The sequence below is a fragment of the Pseudoliparis swirei genome, chromosome 7 (assembly GCF_029220125.1).
Source record: "Pseudoliparis swirei isolate HS2019 ecotype Mariana Trench chromosome 7, NWPU_hadal_v1, whole genome shotgun sequence".
NCBI classification, from domain to species: Eukaryota; Metazoa; Chordata; class Actinopteri; order Perciformes; family Liparidae; genus Pseudoliparis; species Pseudoliparis swirei.
In genome coordinates, this window is record NC_079394.1 from 2,430,152 (window position 1) to 2,453,713 (window position 23,562).

The 23,562-nt window shown below is 44.4% G+C and overlaps 1 protein-coding gene across 9 annotated transcripts in view; it reads left to right on the top strand.

Moving 5' to 3' along the window:
* Positions 1–23,562, top strand: part of mctp1a (multiple C2 domains, transmembrane 1a) — a 125,584-nt gene that overhangs the window by 74,520 nt on the left and 27,502 nt on the right. For 7 of the 9 annotated variants that reach the window (XM_056419696.1, XM_056419693.1, XM_056419694.1 and 4 more), the window contains 4 exons: positions 352–453; positions 975–1,082; positions 3,664–3,783; positions 11,340–11,456. In XM_056419696.1, coding sequence (XP_056275671.1) covers positions 352–453; positions 975–1,082; positions 3,664–3,783; positions 11,340–11,456 — 447 coding nt within the window. The remainder of the gene's footprint in view (positions 1–351; positions 454–974; positions 1,083–3,663; positions 3,784–11,339; positions 11,457–23,562) is intronic. The other 2 variants (XM_056419697.1, XM_056419699.1) reach the window with 1 other exon arrangement.

Consider the following 23,562-nt stretch of genomic DNA (forward strand, 5'->3'; position numbering starts at 1 on the left):
TAGGTTGAGCAGAAAGAGAGCGACGGCATGAGAGATGAAAATCATATCGATCGAGAGACGATGTGATTTTTAGAAGAAAGACGAAAGGGTGACTCTTATATTTGAAAAGAAACATAGAGATAGCCTGTGAGTACTGCGTGTCTAATATATCCACGACGATCCCCCAGGATAGTTAATGTCTGTTGGACAGAGCCGAGCTGCACCGGGTAATGAACAGGTCCTTGTCAGAGTTGCCACAGTTGTTTTGGGTTCCCTGTCAGCGGCGGCAGCAGCCGGGGTTCAAAGGTGACCCGGGGAGCCGATTCAGCCGGGTGCTGCCAGACAGACGCCTGTCATGTCCCTCTCCCACAGATCCAAAATGGAGAACGCAAAGCCTACGCCTTGAAAAGCAAGGAGCTGACAGGGCCAACAAAAGGGGTCATCTTTCTCGAAACAGACGTGATTTTTAATGCTGTAAGTCTTTCTTTAGCTTTTTTTGATTCTCCTCCCTCATATTTTTTTCTTCTTTTTCATCCCCCCCTCCCCCCTACCCCCCATTATCCTCTCTGTCCATCCTTTTCTCTCGTTCTCTCCAGCTCCTCCTCATGCTGCTGTTGTCTTTATTCTGTTTGTCTCTCTCTCCCCCCCCCCCCCCCCCGCTTCCATCCCATCCCTCGTCCCTTTTCCCTCGTCCTCGTTTTGGCTTTAATTATCAAAGACCTTTGTTCGCCCATTCTCCATCGCTGTGTGTGTCCTATAGCGGCCATCTTACGCCTTCCTCTCTCCCTCTCTCTCGCCTCTGACATGGGGGCGCGCTCTCTGCATGTGCCACCAGTATCACTCCGCGATATGTTAGAAGAACCTTCAATATTTAAACGCATACAGTCGTTCCTTGCTCATCCATCGTCATTATCAGCGATTCAATTTCCGTATATATATATATATTTTTTGGAACGAGTGTCATGATTTAACTCTCACCGTTTGCTGTTTATGAGGCTGAGGCTGTGTGTGTCCACTCCACCCGCCAGGTGAAGGCCGGTCTCAGGACGTTGATTCCCATCGAGCAGAAGTATATCGAGGAGGAACCGAGAGTGTCCAAACAGGTACGTCAGTGGCCGACACTCCTCTCCTCCCGCTCCGCCGCACCTGTGTCTGTCCGCCGCTGAACCCCCCGTTCCCGTTAACCGTCTGGAGCAAAACCAACAAGCCTGGAGAGCGGCGTCTTGGAAACCGCAACAACTCCGATCGAAGGAAAAACAGCATTTTATTTCTTTATTTCTCTCCCTTCACTCCTCTCTCCCTTCTCTCACCCCCACCCCCTTGCATCCACTCTGAGTGGTGAATAGAAATGTCAAGCTGTCAGCTCTGGGGTGCATAAGTAGATTGGCCATCCTTATAGTTGGCCCTCTTTGCCACTGCTGCTTTGCACTTCATTGTCACGCTGCTCAGTGTGTCGGCGCCACAAAGGGCTGAATGGTAAGGGCCGGCCCGCATCAGACGTGTCATACGAGTGACCGGTTGGGCCGCGTCGTCAAAACCGCGCCACGCATAGCCGAGCACGGCCCGGCACACGCGCCGGCGCCCGGACCGCGCTTTTGTCAGCCTTCCATCTCCTCGCCGTTTTTCCGCCTTCTCCGTCGCTCTCTGCCTCGGCGCCCGCTCCACGCTTTTTCTCCCGAGTGCAGAATCTCCATTTCACCTCTGACTCACGGAGGTGACCCACGTCAACGGCTCGCAATGATGATGTCACCGGCCGCTTTGGAGGGATTGCCCCGCGAGAGCTCTTTTGTGTGGAAGCAGCTCCCCTGCTGTCGCTTGATGCTTAGCGTGCACACACACACACACACACACACACACTCACACACAGTACATAAAAAGAAAAGACATAAGCTGCCTTCCAAACAAAAAACGTATCATTGCAATTCTGACATTTAAATTAATAAACGACGTCTCCACTTTTCTAAATGTTTTTAAGGACGAAACCAAGGCACACTTTAAATAATTAACGACGAATTAAGCATTCTCATCAAGGCAATAATGAGCCCAGAAGAGTACAGCATGTACATCAAGTGCACGCGCGAAGGAACGTGGAAATGGATGATTCATAGTCTTGCGGTCCTCAGGGTCCGTGTGTCCCCAGCAGGACACCGTACAGTCATCCTCAGTTTGGCAACAAATAGATTCACATAATTATACAAAGAGAAGGAGGAATCGTCCTCTCATCTTGCATCAAAGCAGCCAAGCCACCCCTAACCACATGCAAATCCACCCGGAAACACACAGACAATAGGCTTTCCTGTAGTGCTACAAACACATACACACACACACACTATTTATCAGAGTAAAATCATGGCCTAGATCTTTTTGAACCTTGATCTGCGGAGACAGATCGTCCTGTGGGAGCACTTTCTCCTGGTGGTGACCTGATTGGGTGGTTGGCATCCTGCGCTGCTGTTTTGCTCTTCCCTGAATGGTTGGCATCCCGCGGGGAGGACAGCAGTTAGTCAGTTCCCTCTCATATCGGGCCAAGATGCAGGGAGAATCCTCGAAGGAGAACCCAGGGACTCAGTTTGGAATTTTGTTTTTAATTCTACTTAACTTTATCACTGGGAGAGGAGACTTAAGGAAACATTATGAGTCGGCTTGTCGCACTTAAAGCGGCTGTTTCTCCTGTATGCTGATCCACATCCATACGGTGGATAGCTCTCCAAAGAAGGAACGCACACTAATGTCCTCATTGTGTCCACAGAGATGTGATATTGTAAGAGATCAAATATGCATGCATCTCAAATTGTGAAAAGTAATGCAACAGTATATTTTCAACAGTGACAGCAGAATGAGACACACTGGGGTATGTACCTCGCATAGTAGGACTTATTGTATAAGGTGATACTTATAGGATTTAACATATTTACTTATGTTAATTCACACCATAACTAAACATGAATGAGGGGAAATTTAACCTGTTTCAAGGTTTGTCGTCACAAACGTCTCGATCATTTTAACTGGGCTTTAACAGCTGTGCTTATGATTGCAATCATAATGTTTGCTCCTGTTTCACTGCTTTGATTACAATAGTTCCCACTGAACACGAATCATATGTGATCACACAACCGTTATGTGTTTCTTTCCAATTGTACTCAGTTACATGTCACAAAGTCTCAATTTGATAAGAGTCCAGCATGTTATTACGTTGTTTTTTTTAAACTTAAAGTCCATATGTTGATATTCTAATTTTCAGTTAATATGCACTGAATATTTGCACTAGTTTAGCAACCCCAGATAGTTTATGTTTATACCTCCGCATTATTTACATGTTAATTTCATCTGTCTACTGTTTTGTCTAACTTATTACCAATAGTACAGGTCAGGCCTTCAGCCGCCCTCTTGTATAGCGCTTTATTTACTATAATCTGTATATCCTGTATTTATTATGATACTTTCTGTTGCACTTCTGGTTGGATGCCAAACTGCATTTTGTTTCTCTGTACTTGTACATGTGTAATGACAATAACGTTGAATCTATTTATCTATCTATCTATCTATTCTGTATCTACCACTTTTACAAAGCAGTGCTTTTCAATGTTCATCACACAAAGCTGTTTTCCTTGCTGCAGCACCTTCCTGACATTAAGCGTTCATACTTTTTAAACCTTTGCCGTTTTGTTTTCGTCTCCTTTCTAGCTGCTGTTGCGCAACTTCAACCGAGTCAGACGCTGCATCATGTTCCTGATCAACATCGGCTGCTACGTCAACAGCTGCTTCGAATGGGACTCTCCCCAGAGGAGCATCTGTGCTTTTCTAGTACGTAGAGAAGCTCTTACGCGCATGTGCCGCGCCATAAACGACATCGATGTACTCATTTGCACAGAAACTACAAACACAACAACATTTCGTATTTTTGTGTGAAACACTACTCTATCGACGCAACGGTTATCACGCTGTTTTATAATTCATTTGGTGTACTGAGTGAGCAGACTGTGACAGAAATGTACAGTAAAATGGTCTGGTTCACTTAAATTAAAAAAAAAAGTGCACGAAAAAAGCTTTTACTAAATAGTACGTCCACATTAATTGATCAGTATCACTTCTTAATGGAATATCAATACTCCAATTTACGCATTTACTTTTAACATCTGCAAATACGCAACCGGGGAGCAGCATGTTCACAGAGGCGTGAGTTTCTGCTCACAAAGTACGGATCCTTCACCGGTAATCTCACACTCCAACACGAGGGTTGCACTTCCTCCGCTGCAGCCCGTTACTCACACGTTCAAATACATCGACACGATCGTCTCGATGAAATCCTTTTTCTAGCTTTGCGTTAATGTAAAAGTGTTTTGACGCTTCTTTGCTCGGGATGAGGGGGCGAGTGGGCGTCGTAGATTAAACACTATTTCAAATGAGACCCTCAGATGTTGAAATACTTATAAAATGCAGCTATAATCTATTGAAGTGAGACAAGCTGTTTCTGGAGACAGTGGAAATGGCAGCTTCTTTCTGTCTTAGGCCATCAGACCCCCACACACACACACACACACACACTCATCTTCACCCTCTCTCCCTTTCCCTCTCTCCTTCCTGTCATCTGTGTCTGGTATTAAAAGGTGAAGTGTAATTGGACAGCAGAGCTATCGGTACGAGACGTTCTCCTGCAGGACGGTGAGTGGCTGTATGGAGTTCCCTACCCTAAAGATGACAGAGCGGCCATTTAATCCCATCTGCTTTAGTGTCCTGACTTAAGTAGCTGCGGGACGGGTGGCCCCGCCCCGCCCGGCCTTCAGCATGAGGGCACTCAGTGTCTCCACAGCAGCATTAGACATGAGCAGCATTTGGCTGTCTGACACCAGTTTCATCTCTGCAGAGACTGGAAGTGTGTGTGTGTGTGTGTGTGTGTTTGTACAGCAGGTCACAGTGTCATCACAAGACATGGGTCAGAAGAGACATAGTATTGATCAGTTAACATTTTCCCTCTGTGTGTGTGCAAGCGAGCTCATGTCTGAGTGTGTGTGTGTGTGTGTGTGTGTGTGTACGTCTGAATGTTCCCTCATGTTAGGCTGAACTGGGCATACCCCCACCCCCCTTATCTTTTAGAAATAAATGAAAAATGTCAGACAAAAAAAAAACGTCACGGAATTTACCGAAAACAAGGTCACTTCAGAATTGCCAATCTACATACTGAATAGAGGTGGATGCAGCCTTGGGTAGCGCCGCCTCCGCGTCAACACACACACACACACACACACACGCCCATGCCTTGTCGAGCCCTTTTGGAATACGGTGTATAAGCACACTCGTTTCTGAGTAACAGTGCCAACTATTCATATTCTCATTGTACTCTTTTCAATTCAGAGTATTCAGCTGACGGTGAAGAATGTATCTGGGCCAAGGACGGAGCGTCGCATAGTTCATAGAAAGTCTGAAATGTAGGTGTCATTGTGCCCCCCCCCCTCCCCTCTCGCTCTTTTGGGAGTCTGTTATCGTAGGAGTGTGCACTTAGCTAAAAGCATCAGAGTATTTAGGGCCTCTCTCTCTCTACACAGGTACTCCCTCCCTCCCCATATATTTCTTCATCCCTCTCTCATTTCTGCCTCACTTTGAGAGGCCTCTTAATCACTTCGCTCATCTCTTTAAGTGGGTTTTTATGGGGGGCCATCTGGCCAAGGTGGTGTGTTCATGAAGGTGTATGGCTGTGTGTGATTATGGGCATGTGTGTCTGTTCACATGTGCACTTGTGTTTCTATCTGGCTGTCTTTTTAAGACAGATGTTACACTCAACTCTCCGACGCTGCTGCAGCGACGGAGGGGAAGTTGTGGGCGATTCAACCCCGAAACTTACAAATGTGTGCACTTCTTAAATGTCAAGTAAGCCAGAGGGGAGGTGTACGTTATTTTGTGAACGCAATGGTACATCAAAACGCGGCGGTCAGAGCGCGTCACTTCAAAAGCATTCCCTCCCTCACAACGTGTTCTTCGTGGTCTCTTGCTCTGTCTTCTGCCCCGGTTCTGAAATGCCAGCCGCATGTACACATCGCCCATTAGTGCCAGCTGTGATTAGTGTGTAAGTTGTGTGTGTTTTGTGTGCATGTGAGAGAGAGAGAGAGATATCGCATCGTCTCACATGCAGCTTTTCTCTCTCTCACACCCACACTGCTGTCACCCACCCATCCCGACAGTGAATCAGCCACCATGGCAGCTTTGCCTGAGGCGTTGGCACAATGGACGGGACTGGAGTTACCTCCTGTCCTGCGTGATGGGTGGTGTGTGTGTGTGTGTGTGTGTGTGTGTCGGTCTCGGTGTCTCCGTCTCCTCGTCTCGGGGGTTAAGCGTCTGCTTCCTCTCGCCACACCTGCAAGCTGAGTGTCTCTCCCTTCTATCTCTCCATCCATCCCTGTTCCTTTTTTCCATTATTATCTCCACCTCCCCTCCTCTCCCTCTCCCTCCTCTCCCAGAGAGTCCAGGCCATTGTGGGGCCGAGCGGTGTTGGGTTCTGTTCTCCCGCCGCTGCCAGCGATCCCCACGGCCCTCGCAAGACAAGGCTGTTATTGCCCCGGGGATCGCGGGCCGCGGCAGCTCTTCCTCCAAACAAATTTGCAGTAACTTTATCTGCAATTGGGCTCTGAATTGGGAGCAAATAGAGGCAGCTTTGTGGAGCTCGGGGAAGGGCGAGGGCAGCGAGCTGGGGGTTGTTGGGGAGGCAGGGGAAATGATACTGGGCTCTTTTATGTCAGGCAAAGTAGGACTCTTATCAGGAAGAGAGCCCAGACAAGGGAGCTACTTCTGGAGGAAACTGGAGCACCTATCACCTGCTTTGCATTTAGATAAAAATTCACCCTGCTGAAATAAAAAAAGGGGAGGAGAAAAAAGCAAAGACAGGTACAGAAGCAAATATTGAAGTGTGTGTGCGTGTGTGTGTGTGTGTGTGTGTGTTTGCACATGCATGGCTGTCAGTTTGATACACACACAGCACAGACACGCCAGAGCAGTACACACCACTCCAGGTCTCTATAAATTGCTCCTTTGACTCCTCTTCAAAGAACCTGTCTAACTTTTACAAGTTTTCACGTCGGGAGTTCGTCTTTGCCCAAAGCGAGGGACAGCTTTGAAAGATATACTTTTACATTTTACTGCTCTCCTGATTTGCAAAAAAAATGAATGATAGTTGAAATATAGTGGCATGACTGACAGAGAATACCAAGTCAGAGTTTAATCACCAGAGATAAAGACTCAACAGAAAGCGCGCGAAGCCTTTTGTCGAGACGTCGGGGACTCGGCATCCTTTCTTCTCAGAGGTACCCGTGTGCACTTTCATTCCTGTGGCCATAAAATGGTAGATGCTTTGTTTTAATTTTTTCATGTTACTTTGAGGCGTCGTCACTCAGGCGGCTTTCTTGAATCGGATGAGGAGCGTTCATTGTGCTGCAGGTCCATGTTCTGCAGGAGGACAGCAGGGGGCAGGCTAGCACCGCTGAACGACAAACACGACGCACACTCCCTCCCTTTGCCTCCAACTTACCAGGACTTGAAGTTGCTATCTGGCAACACTTAGTGCCAGCAAGGAAATTGATGGAAGAGAGATAAAGGGAAACTCTGAAATCCAAACTTTCAGTTTCACTAGACTGAGACAGAGCAGGGGGAAAGTTAGCCCGGTGTGTGGTTAATGTAAGCCAAAGTACTGAATATTACCCTCCCACGGTGCCGCGGCTCACAGCAGTCAGGCTGTGCTTCCAAACAAATAATGCAAGATACAACTCTCAACCCGCCGCAATGACGGCTTGAATATATCATTCGGACTTCTCTATTTTGTTAACGTTTTAAATATAATTTCATGTGTTCATTTAATTTCTCACTATTAAGAGAAAGCAGAAAAGATAATATCTGTGCTAAAATGCAACTACAGAGACTTGTCAGAATACATTATTGGGCTGTTTCTGCGTATTGGGGATTTAGCCAAAACATTCCACATTGTTCTGCCATGGTTTTACTTTATTCAACTTTTTGATTGTCTTTTTTAATTATACATCTCATTTGAAATTCAGCTTGTGCTTGGATGTGAAGTTTGCCCAGTTCAAATGCAGCTTTTAAATATATTTGAAATGGTTTGCAGATTTGTCGGTGGGAAATATTGCTTTACTTTGTTTGATCACAATTAAATAGTTATGTTCTTCGAAATTTCAGTGCATTTTCGAAGTAACTTAAAAATAAATTACGATAGGCGTTTATGAAAAATAGATTTTCTGTTTTAAAAGAAAAATTGCTGAAAGTGGTTTTGATGTCAAAACCAAATGTCTGTTCTAAAAAACCTAAACGGACTCTAAAATGCATTTTTACCCCGACGGTTCTTTGTAGTTAGGATGCTTCCAGCTGACAGTTAATACAATAGTAGTGTGAGAAGGAACAATATTGAAAAATATTTGGTTTCAGTAACAAATAGAATATAAACTTATTTACATGCTCTCAAAACTAAATTAATGAGTTTGCATTATTTGTATAACACATAAGTAAGGATACAGAGAAAGATAACACAACATGTTTCTATAAATATTTTGACATTAACACACAGGGATGAATTTTGCAGTATGAAGCCAAAAATATGGCTCGGTTTATGTTCTGATAGCATGAACCATCGCCGACCGCTGCACACACACGTGTCCACGGCCACACAGTCATCTACAAATTGTTCCCGTGGAATACATCTGGAGCTTCCCTTCGCATTCCCCCGTCTTTTTTTTATCGTTATGTCTCCCCCATGCCTCTTTCTGGTCGCTGACATCCACAGCAGGCACCTTCCCACTCCCTCTTCCCCAGGCGAAGAGCTTGCTATCTGGTGTTGCAAGCAATGAGGGGAGGGTGGGTGGGTGTGTGTGTGTGTGTGTGTGGGGGGGGGGGGGGGGGTCGCCTAGTCCTTCGTGGAAAGGTCCAGGCACTGCAGGGCCCCTATTACCCAGCCGGGGGGCACAGAGACGGAGCAGGGCCGGCCACTGCTGAGCCCGGGTGTCCGGTTCCTCGAGCTGCCAGTCAAAACTTCGCCCTCAGCTACTATAACCAAATAGAGGAGGAATGAAGGGGGACGGCAGGTTAAACAACCTCAGGCAAGCGGAGAAGAAAGCAATATATTTTTTTTTAAACATAAAAGAGAGTATTATGATTTCATATAAGCACAAGACGGAGAGGAGTCCTGTATTTGTTGTGTTGTAATGATACAGTGACCGACCAGAGAACCAGGCACTAAACTTGCTTCGCGAACAATATATGCCGACTGTACAGTATATTTATAGCGGGAGCTTTATGTGTATCTGCGTGAATTTTTTCTTTCTTAAGTGTGCAGGTATTTATAGCTTCTACCAGAAAAGGGTTAAGAGAAGTTCCTTTGTTTGTTTGACGGAAGACATCTTTGCTCCTCTTCTGCACATTGTTTACTTACAGATTACTTCAGTGTTACAGATTTGTGACTTATAATAATTTGTAGGAAGATGGATTTTTTTAGAGTAGTTACATTTTACAGAGGAATATTATATGAGAGATCGTGTTGGTCTGTATGCACGTTTCTGTTGTTGAGCTGACACGGTCCTAACATCTTTTTCTTCTGTGTGAAGGGAAATGGTTGTTTTGCTTATTAGTATACAAATATGAATTATTTAGAAGTTTCTTGCCAATTCTCCTGCACAGTTGAATCAGAGAGACTCTGAAGTGAAGTTTGAGAGAGACTGAGAAAGATTTCAATCCTTCTGGGAGATTTGGTTGTTGCACCGAGGCCACTTAGGTTTATTAGAAAAACACATTTAGCTTTGAGCATTATGCAAATGTGCTGGACATTTCGAATGTTTACTTTATTTGAGTTTTTCTTCATATACACTGTTAGTTCATTTTAGAGAAAGTTGTAGTTTTATACAAAAGTTTTTTATGTGAAATGTGGAAAAGTTGAGAAATTTTTTAATTGTGCGATTTCTAAAGAGTTGTTTTCGTTGCTATTCAGATGTGCGTGTGTGTGTGTGTGTGTGTGTGTGTGTGTGTGTGTGTGTGTGTGTGTGTGTGAGAAAGGAAATGGAAACACGGACCGCACAGTGTGAGTGTGTGTGTCTGCAGTTTAGTGTTCGACTCGCTCTACTACATTAACCGCAGAACTGCATACACACTCTTGAGGGGCTGTTGAACCTCATATTCACATTAACCTTGGACTGTAAACACAATGAAGAGAGCTTGTTTTTCATTCTCCCCTCTCTCTTTAACCATCTATTTCCACACACACACACACACACACACACACACACACACACACACACACACACACACACACACACACACACACACAAACACAGCATTTAATTGTTTAAAGGTTTTCTTTCGCTAGTTGAGAAAAACAGGATGGATCATAATTTCTACACAGACTAATAAATATACTTGTACTTTCAGTCCTCTTTGCTCATATTTGAAGTAATAGATTTCTGGTACTTGAATTTGATAAAAATATTAGGCATGGCTTGCATTTCTTTTTGCTATTTAAGTCTTATCAAACATGACAAATCTCTATATACATATAAATACAATTATTATTCGGAAAAAAAGTGTTAAATTTCTCCCACAATTTAACCTATTTCTTCCAGCTTAACTTTTTTAAACTGTTGAGATAAAATAACACGCCTCCATCATTAGCAATGTCACTTTTCCCACATACATCTGGTCCCCAGCGTCGCAATAATCTGCTGTCAGAGGTTAAGGAGCTCCACCGAAACCGAAATACAAGGTTTTAGGACAGGTTCATTTTCAGATGGTTCTTCTCTTGTTTGGTGATGAGAGGGGAGGTGTAGAGGTTATGGAATTGGCAGATGGGTGCAGAGAAGGTTAGAGATGGGGCATACGAGTCTTTTGGGGTAGAGGAGAGGGTATTTGGGCTGGAGTGACAGGGTTAGGGACCGGGGGTGTGGGGTGCGTGAGGTCAGATGCCGCAGCTTGAGGTGGAGTATGGAAGGGTCAGCGTTGACGGGCTGCGGCCTCCGGGATGATTGGCATGGAGGAAAGAGGCTCTGACGGCTCGTACTCATCCTCCTCGTCATCCTCCTCCTCAGCTGGAGGCCCAGAAGGCCTCGAGGGTCAGGGTGTTGAACCCAGGCTTACCGACACCAGGCCCGTCGCTTTGTTAAAGCCCGCTCTCATTTCTACGCTTTGTTCCACGGTGGTTATGATTCTGCATATGAATGCGTTCAAATGCATCGTTTCCAACCGCGCACATGGCCGGCGTACGTTCTCAGGAGTTTTCCTCGCGGGGGTCACTCGGGGGTCTTGAGTGTTTACACCCTGAGCCCGCACTTTTGTGTTATTACTTTTGCTGATGGTTTTTGTCTTTTTTTCTCTTTCTTCAGCTTTTTGTCATCGTTGTTTGGAACTTTGAACTCTATATGATTCCTCTGGCTTTGCTGCTGCCTCTGGCCTGGAACTTCGTCCTCATCGCATCGGGGAAGGACACCAGGCAAGATGTGGTGAGTAACCCAGCAGTTTCTCGATATCCCTCCGCCTTTCTTTCATTTCACTTTAAAAGCCGCTTTCCACACACGATGCTGTTTTAAGACTTTGGCACTATTATTTTTATAGCACCATTGTTTTTTTTATGCTCTTTTATTAAGACAATGATTCACATTTCCGTGCTCTTCATTCCTTCGATAGACATAATACATGCAATTCATAATTGTCCAGTTAAAGATGTGACAGGTGATTACGATCAGTCTAGATAAACAGTTCTCTGATAAAGCATCAAGATGAGCGTAATATAAACTCATTTAAAATATAATTTTTGATTAAATTGCATAAACTTTGGTCAAAATTAGAATTTAATGTGAAAAAATCTCTGGTAAATTTAGATAAAAGATTTAAAAAGCCTCCATCTGTACCGGGAGCCGCTGCATTCTCAGTACAATCTCGCATTTTGCCTTTTTTTGAGGAAGAGGGAGAAATAATAGGCTGTCACCTTGAGCTACGTTACGCCACTTACCAGGTAGTATATTTATTGAATTCATTTATTTTTTATCTCTTATGCCAATTAAATGATGTCAAAGCAATGTCATGGAGAAACAGACGTGTTTTAATCATGGCCAGGCACATTTGGAGTAGAAAGTGAAAACGAGAGAGAGCGAGAGACGGACTATAGCGTGAACAATGACGTGATTCATTTGAATAAGTGCCTTTTTCCAAGTCTCAGTTGCAAATAACTAACTAACAGACCTCAGCTTTTCTTGCAGTATCTTGCCATATATATGTGTGTATATGTATCTCTTCATACGGATTCTTTGGGTTGGATTTGGAGATATTCAGTCATTATGATGAAGCAAATCTCATTGCTTTGTCATTGTAATATTACACGTACAAATGGAATTAGATGTGAACTGCACATAATTTACAACCCAGATTAATTCGCTCAGTCTCCAAAGCTAAGCGTTTCTATTTATAAGCCTCTTTTTCCATATTTTTTCATTTGAAAAGTTGACAATAAAATCAGCAAAAGACATCCCGACGAGGAAGATACAAGCCGCCTCTTACTTGAGTCTCGATAACCTGGTCGTCACACCGCAGTTTCTGGTACATACTGGACTCTAGTTCAGTATTTTAACGGGATATAATCAGTAAAGTCGATAATTAATGGATCGCAATTGCAAGTAAGTTGTTAGACAAAATAGATCATGTTCTAATTTTGTGAATCTGACACGAATATCTGAGGATATCTTTCCTCACCTGTAGATGGCGACATTGATTGACAAAAAAAATCACACATGCCTTAAGACAAACCCCAGCGTGAGGATTTGTCCCCCCACCTGCTGCTCGTACTTATCCAGACCTAATGATATTCTTTTCCCATGCACTTCCTGATTACAAAGAGGTAACAAAGGTTACATATTCTCTTAATGTGCCACTCACTTCACATATGAGTATGTACATGTAACTCCCACTTCATGGAGAATTGCTTTGTTCTCCTCTGTGAAAGGAGCCATTGTGCCTCGAGTACCTCAGGAATAGGTTGGAACATTAAGACATGTTGATAGGGTTGATACTCATAAGGCAAGTGCCTTTTAAAACACCAATTCTCTTCTGCTACGCTCCACGAAGTTTCCCCGTGCTCAGAGATGAGAGAAGAGATGAACACTGATTACTGACATAGGATCTTCAGTTGAATTGTGTTTAATGTCTGATGCTGTCTTTGCAACATCACACCACTGCCAGTGTGTTCTAAATCTACTTCTACACACTTCTAAGGTGAAGAGCCTCTTTACTTCTGAAGGTTGCTTCAACATCATCATCTTCATAGTTTGGTTTTTAGAGTTTCTTTGGTTGAATTCAAAGGGAGGTCTCTGCTTGGGACACTGGGCTGAATCACCAAGGCCTGGCATATTCTTTTTTTTTAGCCATGAGAGCACTCCTACGAAGTTTCAAAATCTGACCTTCTTTTAGTTTAATGTCTCCAATTTCTTATTCGAGCACAATCAGCAGTTGCTTTGAGCGAGTGTTGTGTGTACTTCTTACATTTGGACAGCCTCGATGTGCGTGGAGCGGAGGGTCAGAGCTGCGATTGGCTAGCGGAGAGTTGGGGCCGGTGGTGAGATCTGCGACGTCTCCTCCTCGTCAGTGAACGCACCGCGCTGTGCACGAGGCATTAAGACCGAATGTTGTGTGTGTCATTACGGTGTTCTGCTGCCTGATGTGGTCTGATATGTTCTTTTAATCCATGGTTATGATTCAGGCACAACCAGAGTGTAGAAACACAGCTGCATGTGTGTGTGTGTGTGTGTGTGTCTCCAGGTGTGCGATTTAATTGTATTTCCATGTGTGTGGGAAAGGATTGTGTGTACAGTTCTCTGTGTGTCAGTGTGAAGAACATGTGCATGCATGGCCATCTACAGTGTGTATGGATGAGTGTGCGCAGATATTCTTTGCAACAATATAGCCGATAAAAGTAGGATTAATTGTCAAAGTTTAGCACCATGGATGCTCCTCTTCCTGCAAATTCTCTGACAGTCGTCATCTTGGCGTTGCAATCTCGCCTTCTCACGATTTGGCGAACGCCACGAAGCCTCTCTCCTTGCTCCCATGTCATCCGCCTCTCTCGGTGGTGATATTACTATCTTTAGTACATTTTGAACACGCAACTTGCGATTAGCATAAATACTCTATATATATATATATACTTTATTTTAATGCTTTACACACAGGACTACAGATGAAAAATAGCCTGTTGGCTAACTCTGGCACATTTACTGCAATGTTTTTATCAATGTGCACTGTCCCTTATTAAATAAACCATCAAAAATAAAAACACACACACACACTGCAAGTATCCACCGAGTCCCGTCCCGGTTTGTTTTCAGAGTTTTCCAATCTGCGTCAGTGCGGGGGGGGGGGTTCTTGCGTTCTTGGCTTCCTCTCCCGGTCCCCTGGATTCCTCCTCGTAGTCTTTATCAAGCCGAAGTCATGTGAACGACTCACTGTTTCCCTCTCGCTCTTGGCAGAAAACGGAGAGGAATAGAAAAGAAAACAATGGAAAAAGTATTTCTCATTACTTTAAACAACACACCAAATTAAAGCATTGTGCTGTGTCGAGCAAAGAGTCAGCATCCGGAGCGCTGCGGCTCTCCAGCAGTCTGGGGTGAGGGTAATGCCAAAGGAATCTCTGCTGAACTCACTCTGAAGGGTGAGAGAGAGAGACAGAGAGAGGGGGGGGGGGGAAGTGCAACGACAAAAAAGTATACGCTTGAGTCCAGACTTCCTAATGAACTGAGGGGCCTTGCTTCATCTGATGGGTTCAATGTGAGGACCCCTTCTCTGATTTTTACACCGCAACCACAGTCCACAGCCCCGTCTCGAGCAGAGACACCAACACAGTGTTCTCTACACTCTGTGCTTCACCACTCAGGGTCACTGCATGTTGTGGTTACACGCTGCTTTGCAAACTGATCTCGGATCAGCGCTCCTTACCCTCGCCCCAACCTTGACCAGTGCCTGCTAAGCAGTCGGAGCCTCCTCAGAACAGCGATTAAAGGAGGCGATGCACCGGCGAGGTCGCCGACCCCCTCTCTCGCCGTGTCGTGCTCTGACCTGTGAACACTGACCCTCCGACGCTGCTGGCCGACCTGTGACTCTGACTGTACCGCGCTCCCCGAAGCAAACAAACAAACACAAATAACCTTTCGTGCTTAGGTCCTTCCCATCTTTCTGCATGTGTATCGAGTCCCCTATTGGTGGGAGGTGGAGGAGCACTTAAACGACACAACCTCCCCCGTCTCTATCTTGTTTTAAACCCTGGAACAGTTCGGGGGGTTAGATCCGTCCCAAGCCCGTCGCAAAGGCCGGGCTCGGCGAACCAGAGGACGGGAAGCTCGGCAGGAAAAGAAAAGAGCTGCGACGTCACGGGAGGTCGCAGCGAGAGCGAGAGAGCGAGAGAGGACCCAAATGACGACAACTTCTACCAGAGAAATATTTAATTCAGAACTTACAGGTATTACGAGACTAAACAGGACGACAAACACGAGACGAACATTGTCTAAATCCACAGGGAGGCGGAGGCGATGGGACACTGGAGAACGAGACACAGGTGGGCACAATGGGGGCGGGGCTAGTAGTCACATAGAAGGAAACCATCAGGACCAGGGCAGACAATCACAGGGAAGCAGGTGACACAAGGACTTCAAAATAAGGGCGGCTGTAGCTCAGCGGGGTCAGGGGGTCGTCCTGCAACCCCGAGGTCGTCGGTTCGATCCCCGCCCTCCCCATTAGCTACAAGTCGACGTGTCCATGAGCAAGGCACTGAACCCCCAGCTGCTCCCCGGGCGCATCACTGCAGCCCACTGCTCCTTCATGACTAAGGAGGGGTTAAATGCAGAGAATACATGTCGTTGCCTCTGTGCAATGACAATAATTGAATCCAATCCAAAATAAGATGCACAACAAGACAGAAACTCCGGGTCGTGACATGCGAGGCGTGTGTGGATGAGCGTCTGCATGTCTTCATCGCGTGGTATTCATGTGTGTGCCTGCTTCCATGATGCTACACGAGGGAGCAGAGACACATCCCAATAGAAATCATTCCCCAGTGTTCTGTTGACCCAGAAAGGTCCAAACCAGATGTTATGAAGGTGATGATGTTAGTGCAGGCTGGAGTGGAGGGCACACACGGAACATGGTGATATCTCTCTCTACCACGGGGTGATGGGCAATTAGGCCGTGTCACAGTGGAGGACCGTCATCTTTATCCCGTGCTGTAGACCATTACATAGATTCACCCACCCATTACAGGAGAGAGGACTTTCATGGCCTGAAGATACTTCACACTCGCAAACGAGGCTCCAAGTGTGACATCGAGCAAACAAACCTTCAACCCATTCCACGTTACAGAAAAGCGTGAACATTAATCTCTCCAAATTCGTTAATTTAGAATAAAATAATTGACTAGCTGTTCCACGAATATTGTTATTTTATATTTGTTTGAATCCTTGTAGTTCTACTTGATATTGTTTTATATGTATGTTTTTCCTGTGCAGCGCTGCAATATATTATAAATAAAAAAAGAATCTGGTTTATTTCAAAGACAGTAATAATGTCTGATTTTATCGTATCATGGTATCATTTCTAAAACAAGACTTCATTGCCATTTTTAACTATTCTATTTCCTCCCTTATTCTGCATCTTAAAAACATTCCGCGCCTTGACATCTGCCCTCATTAAGAGCCACACACACACAACACAGGTAGAGAGGAGTAGATATTAGGAAAGCTCGAAGGAAAAGAGGAAACACTGCCTATTATACCTCAACTCTTCCAAAAAAAAAGTAACACCTCCACTTTTTCCCTATAAAACCACAACTCCGGAAAGAAAAAGAGACGGAGTGGGAGCAGGAGACAGAACAAGACAGAGAGGCGTTCAGAGAGATGGAGGCGGAGGGAAGCAGCTCCTCAGTGCAGAGTCAGACATGGCAGTCGGTGACAGGTGACAAAATCAAAAGGTCATGTCACTTTAAACTCGGAGCGCCTGTGCCCCACTGATTTCCCCCGTGCTGCCCCGGCGTCGCCGCCGTCGCCTCGGCTCCTCTCGCCGCCTCTCTGTCGCTGCTAAACTGGCAGATAGGATGGCAGGCGGCTGGCAGGCAGAAAGACAGGCGACGGGCATAGTTTGAAGCGGGACGGGAGCATCGGGAGCATCGGGAACGCCGCTGCAGAATCCTCTCCCAGCCTCCCTTTTCATCACGTTGTCTCTCTTTCTCCCCCCCCCCCCCCCGTTTGTCTAGCTGCCTTCATCACGCTGAACCTTTGTCACTGTCGGTGCTCTCTGCTAACAACGTGAGCGGCTCAGGGTGCCAGTCTGAGTGCTGGTTGTTGTTTTGTCTATACAGTAGAGTTTTTCCCCCCTGTTTAAACCTTGAGCTGAAGCGTACAGACGTGAGTCTGTTTGTGTGGAATAGATTGCACATCAAGTATGTACCACCTCGAGCCCTCTTTTCCACGAGTGAGCGCAGAAGGAACAATGAGACGCGACGGCATCATCCGTCTGAGAAGGACAAACATCTCATCCCTGCGTTTACTCACTCTCTCAACAGGGCTTGTAGATCATGTGAAACTCCTCTCCTCTTGATGGCTGCCGAATCCCTGACTAAACATCCTTGCTGATTTGTCAGCAAATAAGCAATAAGACATATGCATCGTGTGAGCCGCGCTCGCATCGCTATCCCGCATCCCAATCCTCGCCGACGCTCACAGATTCGGTGTTGCTTTCATGAATATGGAGCCGGCTTTCTCACGCCCACCCCCGGCCTCCAGCTCCGGCAGCACCCCGGCCTCACCCCTCTCTTGCCCCCTGCTGGGTGAGCCCTGGCTGGGGCAGTGCAGATGGAAGGGCCCCCCTCTGAGGGCCACGGCTCTGACAGCTTGTGAAGGGCCCGCGCGGGTCAGCCAGACCCAGCCAGCAGCCCTTATCAGACGCACAGCCCTCCCCCAGTCTGCAGGAACTGTGGTGGAGGCACTACACACACACACACACACACTCATGGACAGTGCATACCAAGTAGGGCCTTGAGATCCCTCAGCCAGCCAGTCGGCCAAACCTCAGCAGCTGGAGAGGTTAAAACCCCCTCACGTATCAAAGAGGCAGAGCAGCAGGAGGGTGGAAGGAGGAAGGGATGGAGGAATGGGAGAAAAAAGGAGGAGAGAATATATCTTCATGTTCACTGAGATGTCTGCCTCGGCGTCAATTCCCACTGCGGCTGTCATTGGGAAGGTTAGGAGGGGACATGGTGGAACTGAGCCTCGTCAGGGAGAGAGAGGGGCGAGTTTAGAGGCGTTTCGGTGAAGGGGTGGAAATGGTGACTACTTCAGGAAGTAGATTTTTACTTTCCCGCGCACGTGTTTCATTGATCCAGAAAGGGTCTATCTTTTAAACGTCCATGAAATTAGCATCTATGCAAGTACAGTTGTTTTTTTGGATTTTAAGCTTGGAGTATATGGGTTTATCCTTTCTTGTAGCTCAGTTTAAAACTTGTTTTCAGCTTTAATTACGTTGTATTACCTGGATAAGGTATAACCACACTTCTGATCCTCCAACATCAAAGTCAGAGTTAACTTAGCTCTCATTAGGGGAATAAGGAGTTTACCTGAATAGAGATTCGCCGGTTTAAATTGAAAACACTACAGTCCAAAAATTGCAAATGCTGCCTTGATTTGAGTTCAGGGGCTTAGAATCATTTTTACTCTTACATTCACAGATCCATGGGGCCGTCCGGTCAACATTAAGTTAAGTGGAGCAACACATCTGATTCAAACACACGCCGGGCTTTTTCGTCTCTCTTAGATCTCTCTTTTTTACCGGACATTACTCAACATTCAGTCCAGAAAGATTGAACTAGCATCGTTCATCTGGAACCGAGACACTTTACGGCTGAATGTGAGTCGGTGCTAACAGGACAATGCAAAACATAAAAGACTCACAGTTACAGATTTGTAGCTGTCAAATCCCCAAATGGAGAATATTACACCACCTCTTCTGTGGTTTGGTTGTTTGGACTGGTAACCGACACTTCTACACACAAAGTAAATGACGTTCTTTTCAGAGTAAAAACATATAATGTACAATTCTTTATACAGTTCATTTTAATGCACGGTCGTTCATTATCACAGACAGTATGTATGATTGGAAGTACAGTCAGAGAGGAACATCTGAGTGCTGGAGCAGAGCTTCTGCTGGCATCTGAACCAACGAAATCTATACTTCATATTTGAAAATCATCTTTTTAGGTACAAGCCACTCAGGCCAAACCGATGAATTCGTACTTTCACAGCTATTTGAACTCTCAATGTCATTGTACTGTTATATTCATTGTGTGTATTTTATATTATCACCATCTTTGTATGTATTTATGGGGCACGGTGTAATCTGTAAGAGTATCCTGCATCATCCCAGCATCATTTGAATAGGTCTGAATATGTTAATCCCCACCTCAGTAGATATTGAATTGACGGGAGCGTCTCTGCAGGCAACGCGAGCTCCACGCCGTCCCGTCGACAGCGAGGCTTTGATGCCGCCGTGCTGTAATGATAGTAATTCAAACAACATGATAATGGAGGGATAAGCAGACAAATGATATCACACACCAAACAGGTCTTAGAAAGAGCGAAAGAACGAGACAAATAGAGAGAGAAGTCGAGGGAGAGAAAGAAAGATGTGTTGGATTCACCGGCCGCACTGAGGTAATTCATATCCCCCCCTGACTGAGGCGGTGGCTTCGCTGCACACGTTTAGCCGTGGCAATCTTCAGGGCAGATGACATGTTCCATGCCGTTTTATTTATTAATTTTACACTGCGTCTCGTTGCAGGAAACATGACTTCTCTCTGTAACCAGAGGCGATAGAGGAGAGAGAGAGAGAGCGGAGGGAGACAAACGACTCCATCGTTCTCTCCGTCTCTCTAGGTCATGCTTCTCCAGCTAGCTCATGCTCATTGCCTTTGTTTAAAGTTTACAGCGTATGCCAGGCGCGCCCTGGTAAAGCCTCCGTGCGTTGGAATCCATTATGTTTGTATTTTGGCACGGGTGAAAGGATTTGGGATGAACCATGATGACTTCAGAGACAGTTATAGCTCATTTGTTTGGAGTCGCCAGGAGGCTTTTATTCTACAGCATCGACATATTTTGTATCGGCGAAGTGAAAGAATCCCCGCTCTGGTTTTTTAATACTCTACGAGGAAAACATATCCTGTATCAACACTGAGGTTGTGATCCGTCAACTGTTAAACATATTTGTCAAGAGCAGGGGTCCCCAAACCTTTTCCTGTGAGGGCCACATCACTGGGGGCCGGGGTCAGTGTGACGATCACAGGGTGCCTAAATGTAAACATGTATTGTTTTCCAGAAAGCCACATAACCAAATATTAATAACCCTTTCCGGGATCTTCACAGAAAAAAAAGTCAGGAAATAAATAACAATATTTATGAAATAAATAAAAACCAAATACCCCTTTCCGGGATCTTCACAGAAAAAAAAGTAAGGAAATAAATAACAATATTTATGAAATAAATAATAACCAAATACCCCTCTCTGGGTTCTTCACAGAAAAAAATCAGGAAATAAATAACAATATTTATGAAATAAATAATAACCAAATACCCCTCTCTGGGTTCTTCACAGAAAAAAAATCAGGAAATAAATAACAATATTTGTGAAATAAATAATAACCAAATAACTAATAACTAATTCCGTTCTATTTGACAGCGGCTTGTCTAGGATTTGCGTGGCCAGACTGAAAAAAAATCATAATGCGTCTCTGGTTTTGTTCAGGGGGCCGGACCAAATGTGGAGGGGGGCCGTATCCGGCCCGCGGGCCTTAGTTTGGGGACCGCTGGTCTAGACGATGATGGAGCCTCAGTGAACCGTGGATGACCACTTCCTGTACAGTTGGACAGAGTTTTAATTCGGGGGCGTCCTGCGTACATCGATGCACGCCACTTCGCACTAGAGACTCTGAGCTGTTGATAGAGCGCACACACAAACGCACACACACAAACGCACTCACACAAACGCACACACACAAACGCACACACTCACTGTCGACTCTACCCTCTCAACTCTGCTGTTCTGAACTCCTCTTTGTTTGTGTGGGAAGCTGCATTTACATAAGAGGCTTATGTCGGCCGCCACATCGTTTCCAGCCCTTATTTCGATGAAAAACAAAACCAAAAAAGGGACAAAAGCTATTGTCTTGTTAAGTAATGATTTTTGGATTTCCCCAAACCAGTGTGCGCTGTTCTGGAGGTGGTTAGGGGCTTGTGGTGATGTCGATGCTGGGCAACGTTCTGTTAGGGGGGGGGGGGGGCGCAACAATGAGAAGGGATGAATACCGAGGTTGACAGCTGGAGGGCTTATGATATGTTTGTTTATCTAATTTGGAGCAACAATGTGACCTCGTATAGCTCTGGTGTGTGAGAGACAGAAAGAGGGTTGAAGGCTACAGTGATCCGTGGTGTTTGCCTCGTTGGCGTCGGTGTGGACACGTGAACTTGTGTCTGATCACAGAGACACACAGACGGCGATGCAGCGCTACGCAGCGACCGCTCATCGCTCAACAAAGCGGCCCGAGCTGCTCGTGTTGTTCCAGGGCTTTCCATGTCCGCCACGGCTTGACTGGCTTCTCACACAGACGGCGCTGTATGGAAAGGGCCGCATCGCCATGACAACAATGACCCACGAGACCTCAATCCTCATGTTCTGTCTGTTCTTGTCTGTCTGTCTGTTGTCAGGTCTCTGTCTGTCAGTTGTTGTCTGTCTGTTGTCAGGTCTTTGTATGTCTTGACTTTGCTGGTCGACCTTTTACCTGCGTGTCTCTTCTTGTTGTCCACCTGTGTGCGGTTATATATTTCATTTAGTCTGTATTATATATTTCATAAGTCTGTATTATATATTTCATTTAGTCTGTATTAGATATTTCATTTAGTCTGTATTATATATTTCATTTAGTCTGTATTATATATTTCATTTAGTCTGTATTATATATTTCATTTAGTCTGTATTATATATTTCATTAGTCTGTATTATATATTTAATTTAGTCTGTATTATATATTTCATTTAGTCTGTATTATATATTTAATTTAGTCTGTATTATATATTTAATTTAGTCTGTATTATATATTTCATTTAGTCTGTATTATATATTTAATTTAGTCTGTATTATATATTTCATTTAGTCTGTATTATATATTTCATTTAGTCTGTATTATATATTTCATTTAGTCTGTATTATATATTTCATTTAGTCTGTATTATATATTTCATTAGTCTGTATTATATATTTCATTTAGTCTGTATTATATATTTCATTTAGTCTGTATTATATATTTCATTTAGTCTGTATTATATATTTCATTTAGTCTGTATTATATATTTCATTAGTCTGTATTATATATTTCATTTAGTCTGTATTATATATTTCATTTAGTCTGTATTATATATTTCATTTAGTCTGTATTATATATTTCATTTAGTCTGTATTATATATTTCATTAGTCTGTATTATATATTTCATTAGTCTGTATTATATATTTCATTTAGTCTGTATTATATATTTCATTTAGTCTGTATTATATATTTCATTAGGTCTGTATTATATATTTCATTTAGTCTGTATTATATATTTCATTTAGTCTGTATTATATATTTCATTTAGTCTTTATTATATATTTAATTTAGTCTGTATTATATATTTCATTTAGTCTGTATTATATATTTCATTTGTCTGTATTATATATTTCATTTAGTCTGTATTATATATTTAATTTAGTCTGTATTATATATTTAATTTAGCCTGTATTATATATTTCATTAGTCTGTATTATATATTTCATTTAGTCTGTATTATATATTTCATTTAGTCTGTATTATATATTTCATTTAGTCTGTAATATATATTTCATCGTCTGTAAACTTTGTGTCTGATGTTTTTATTCTGTCCATTTTAACATTGTTCTCCTTATTTTATTTGCTTTGTCTGTAGATTGTATTTGTAATCTTATGTTTTTAGGTTTGTTCTTAACATCATTGGGACCTCCTGTGTCTCCTGTGTCTCCTGTGTCTCGTGTGTCTCTTGTGTCTCCTGTATCTCCTGTATCTCCTGTGTCTCCTGTATCTCCTGTGTCTCCCTGTGTCTCCTGTGCCATGCTGTACGTTGTGTATCGTGGTGTTCTGGGGCTTCAGAGCTCCACCAGCTCCGGTCCCATCGTCTGTGGACCACTGGAGCACGTAGTTGCTGTTCTTTGTGACTTGCTTTCCTTCTTCCCTCTTCCACGCAGCATCATTCTGCGAGAGGATGTGAAACGATAGATAGACGAATGTAAAACGTGAGGAAGGCGGGCGGTAGAGGGGAGAGACGAGGGCAGAGGTCAAAGAGGTCGGAGGAGACCGAGCGGGAGCAGAAGAGGAGTTCTCGGTCTCGTCCCACTGGATGGAAAGAGATCCGAATGCTTTTGTGTAATGCAATTTGAGGGGATGAATAGACTTTAATCCTCAGCCCGTTGAAATTCAAAGCCAGAGCGTTTGCTTATATTTACAGAAGTGTCGACACATT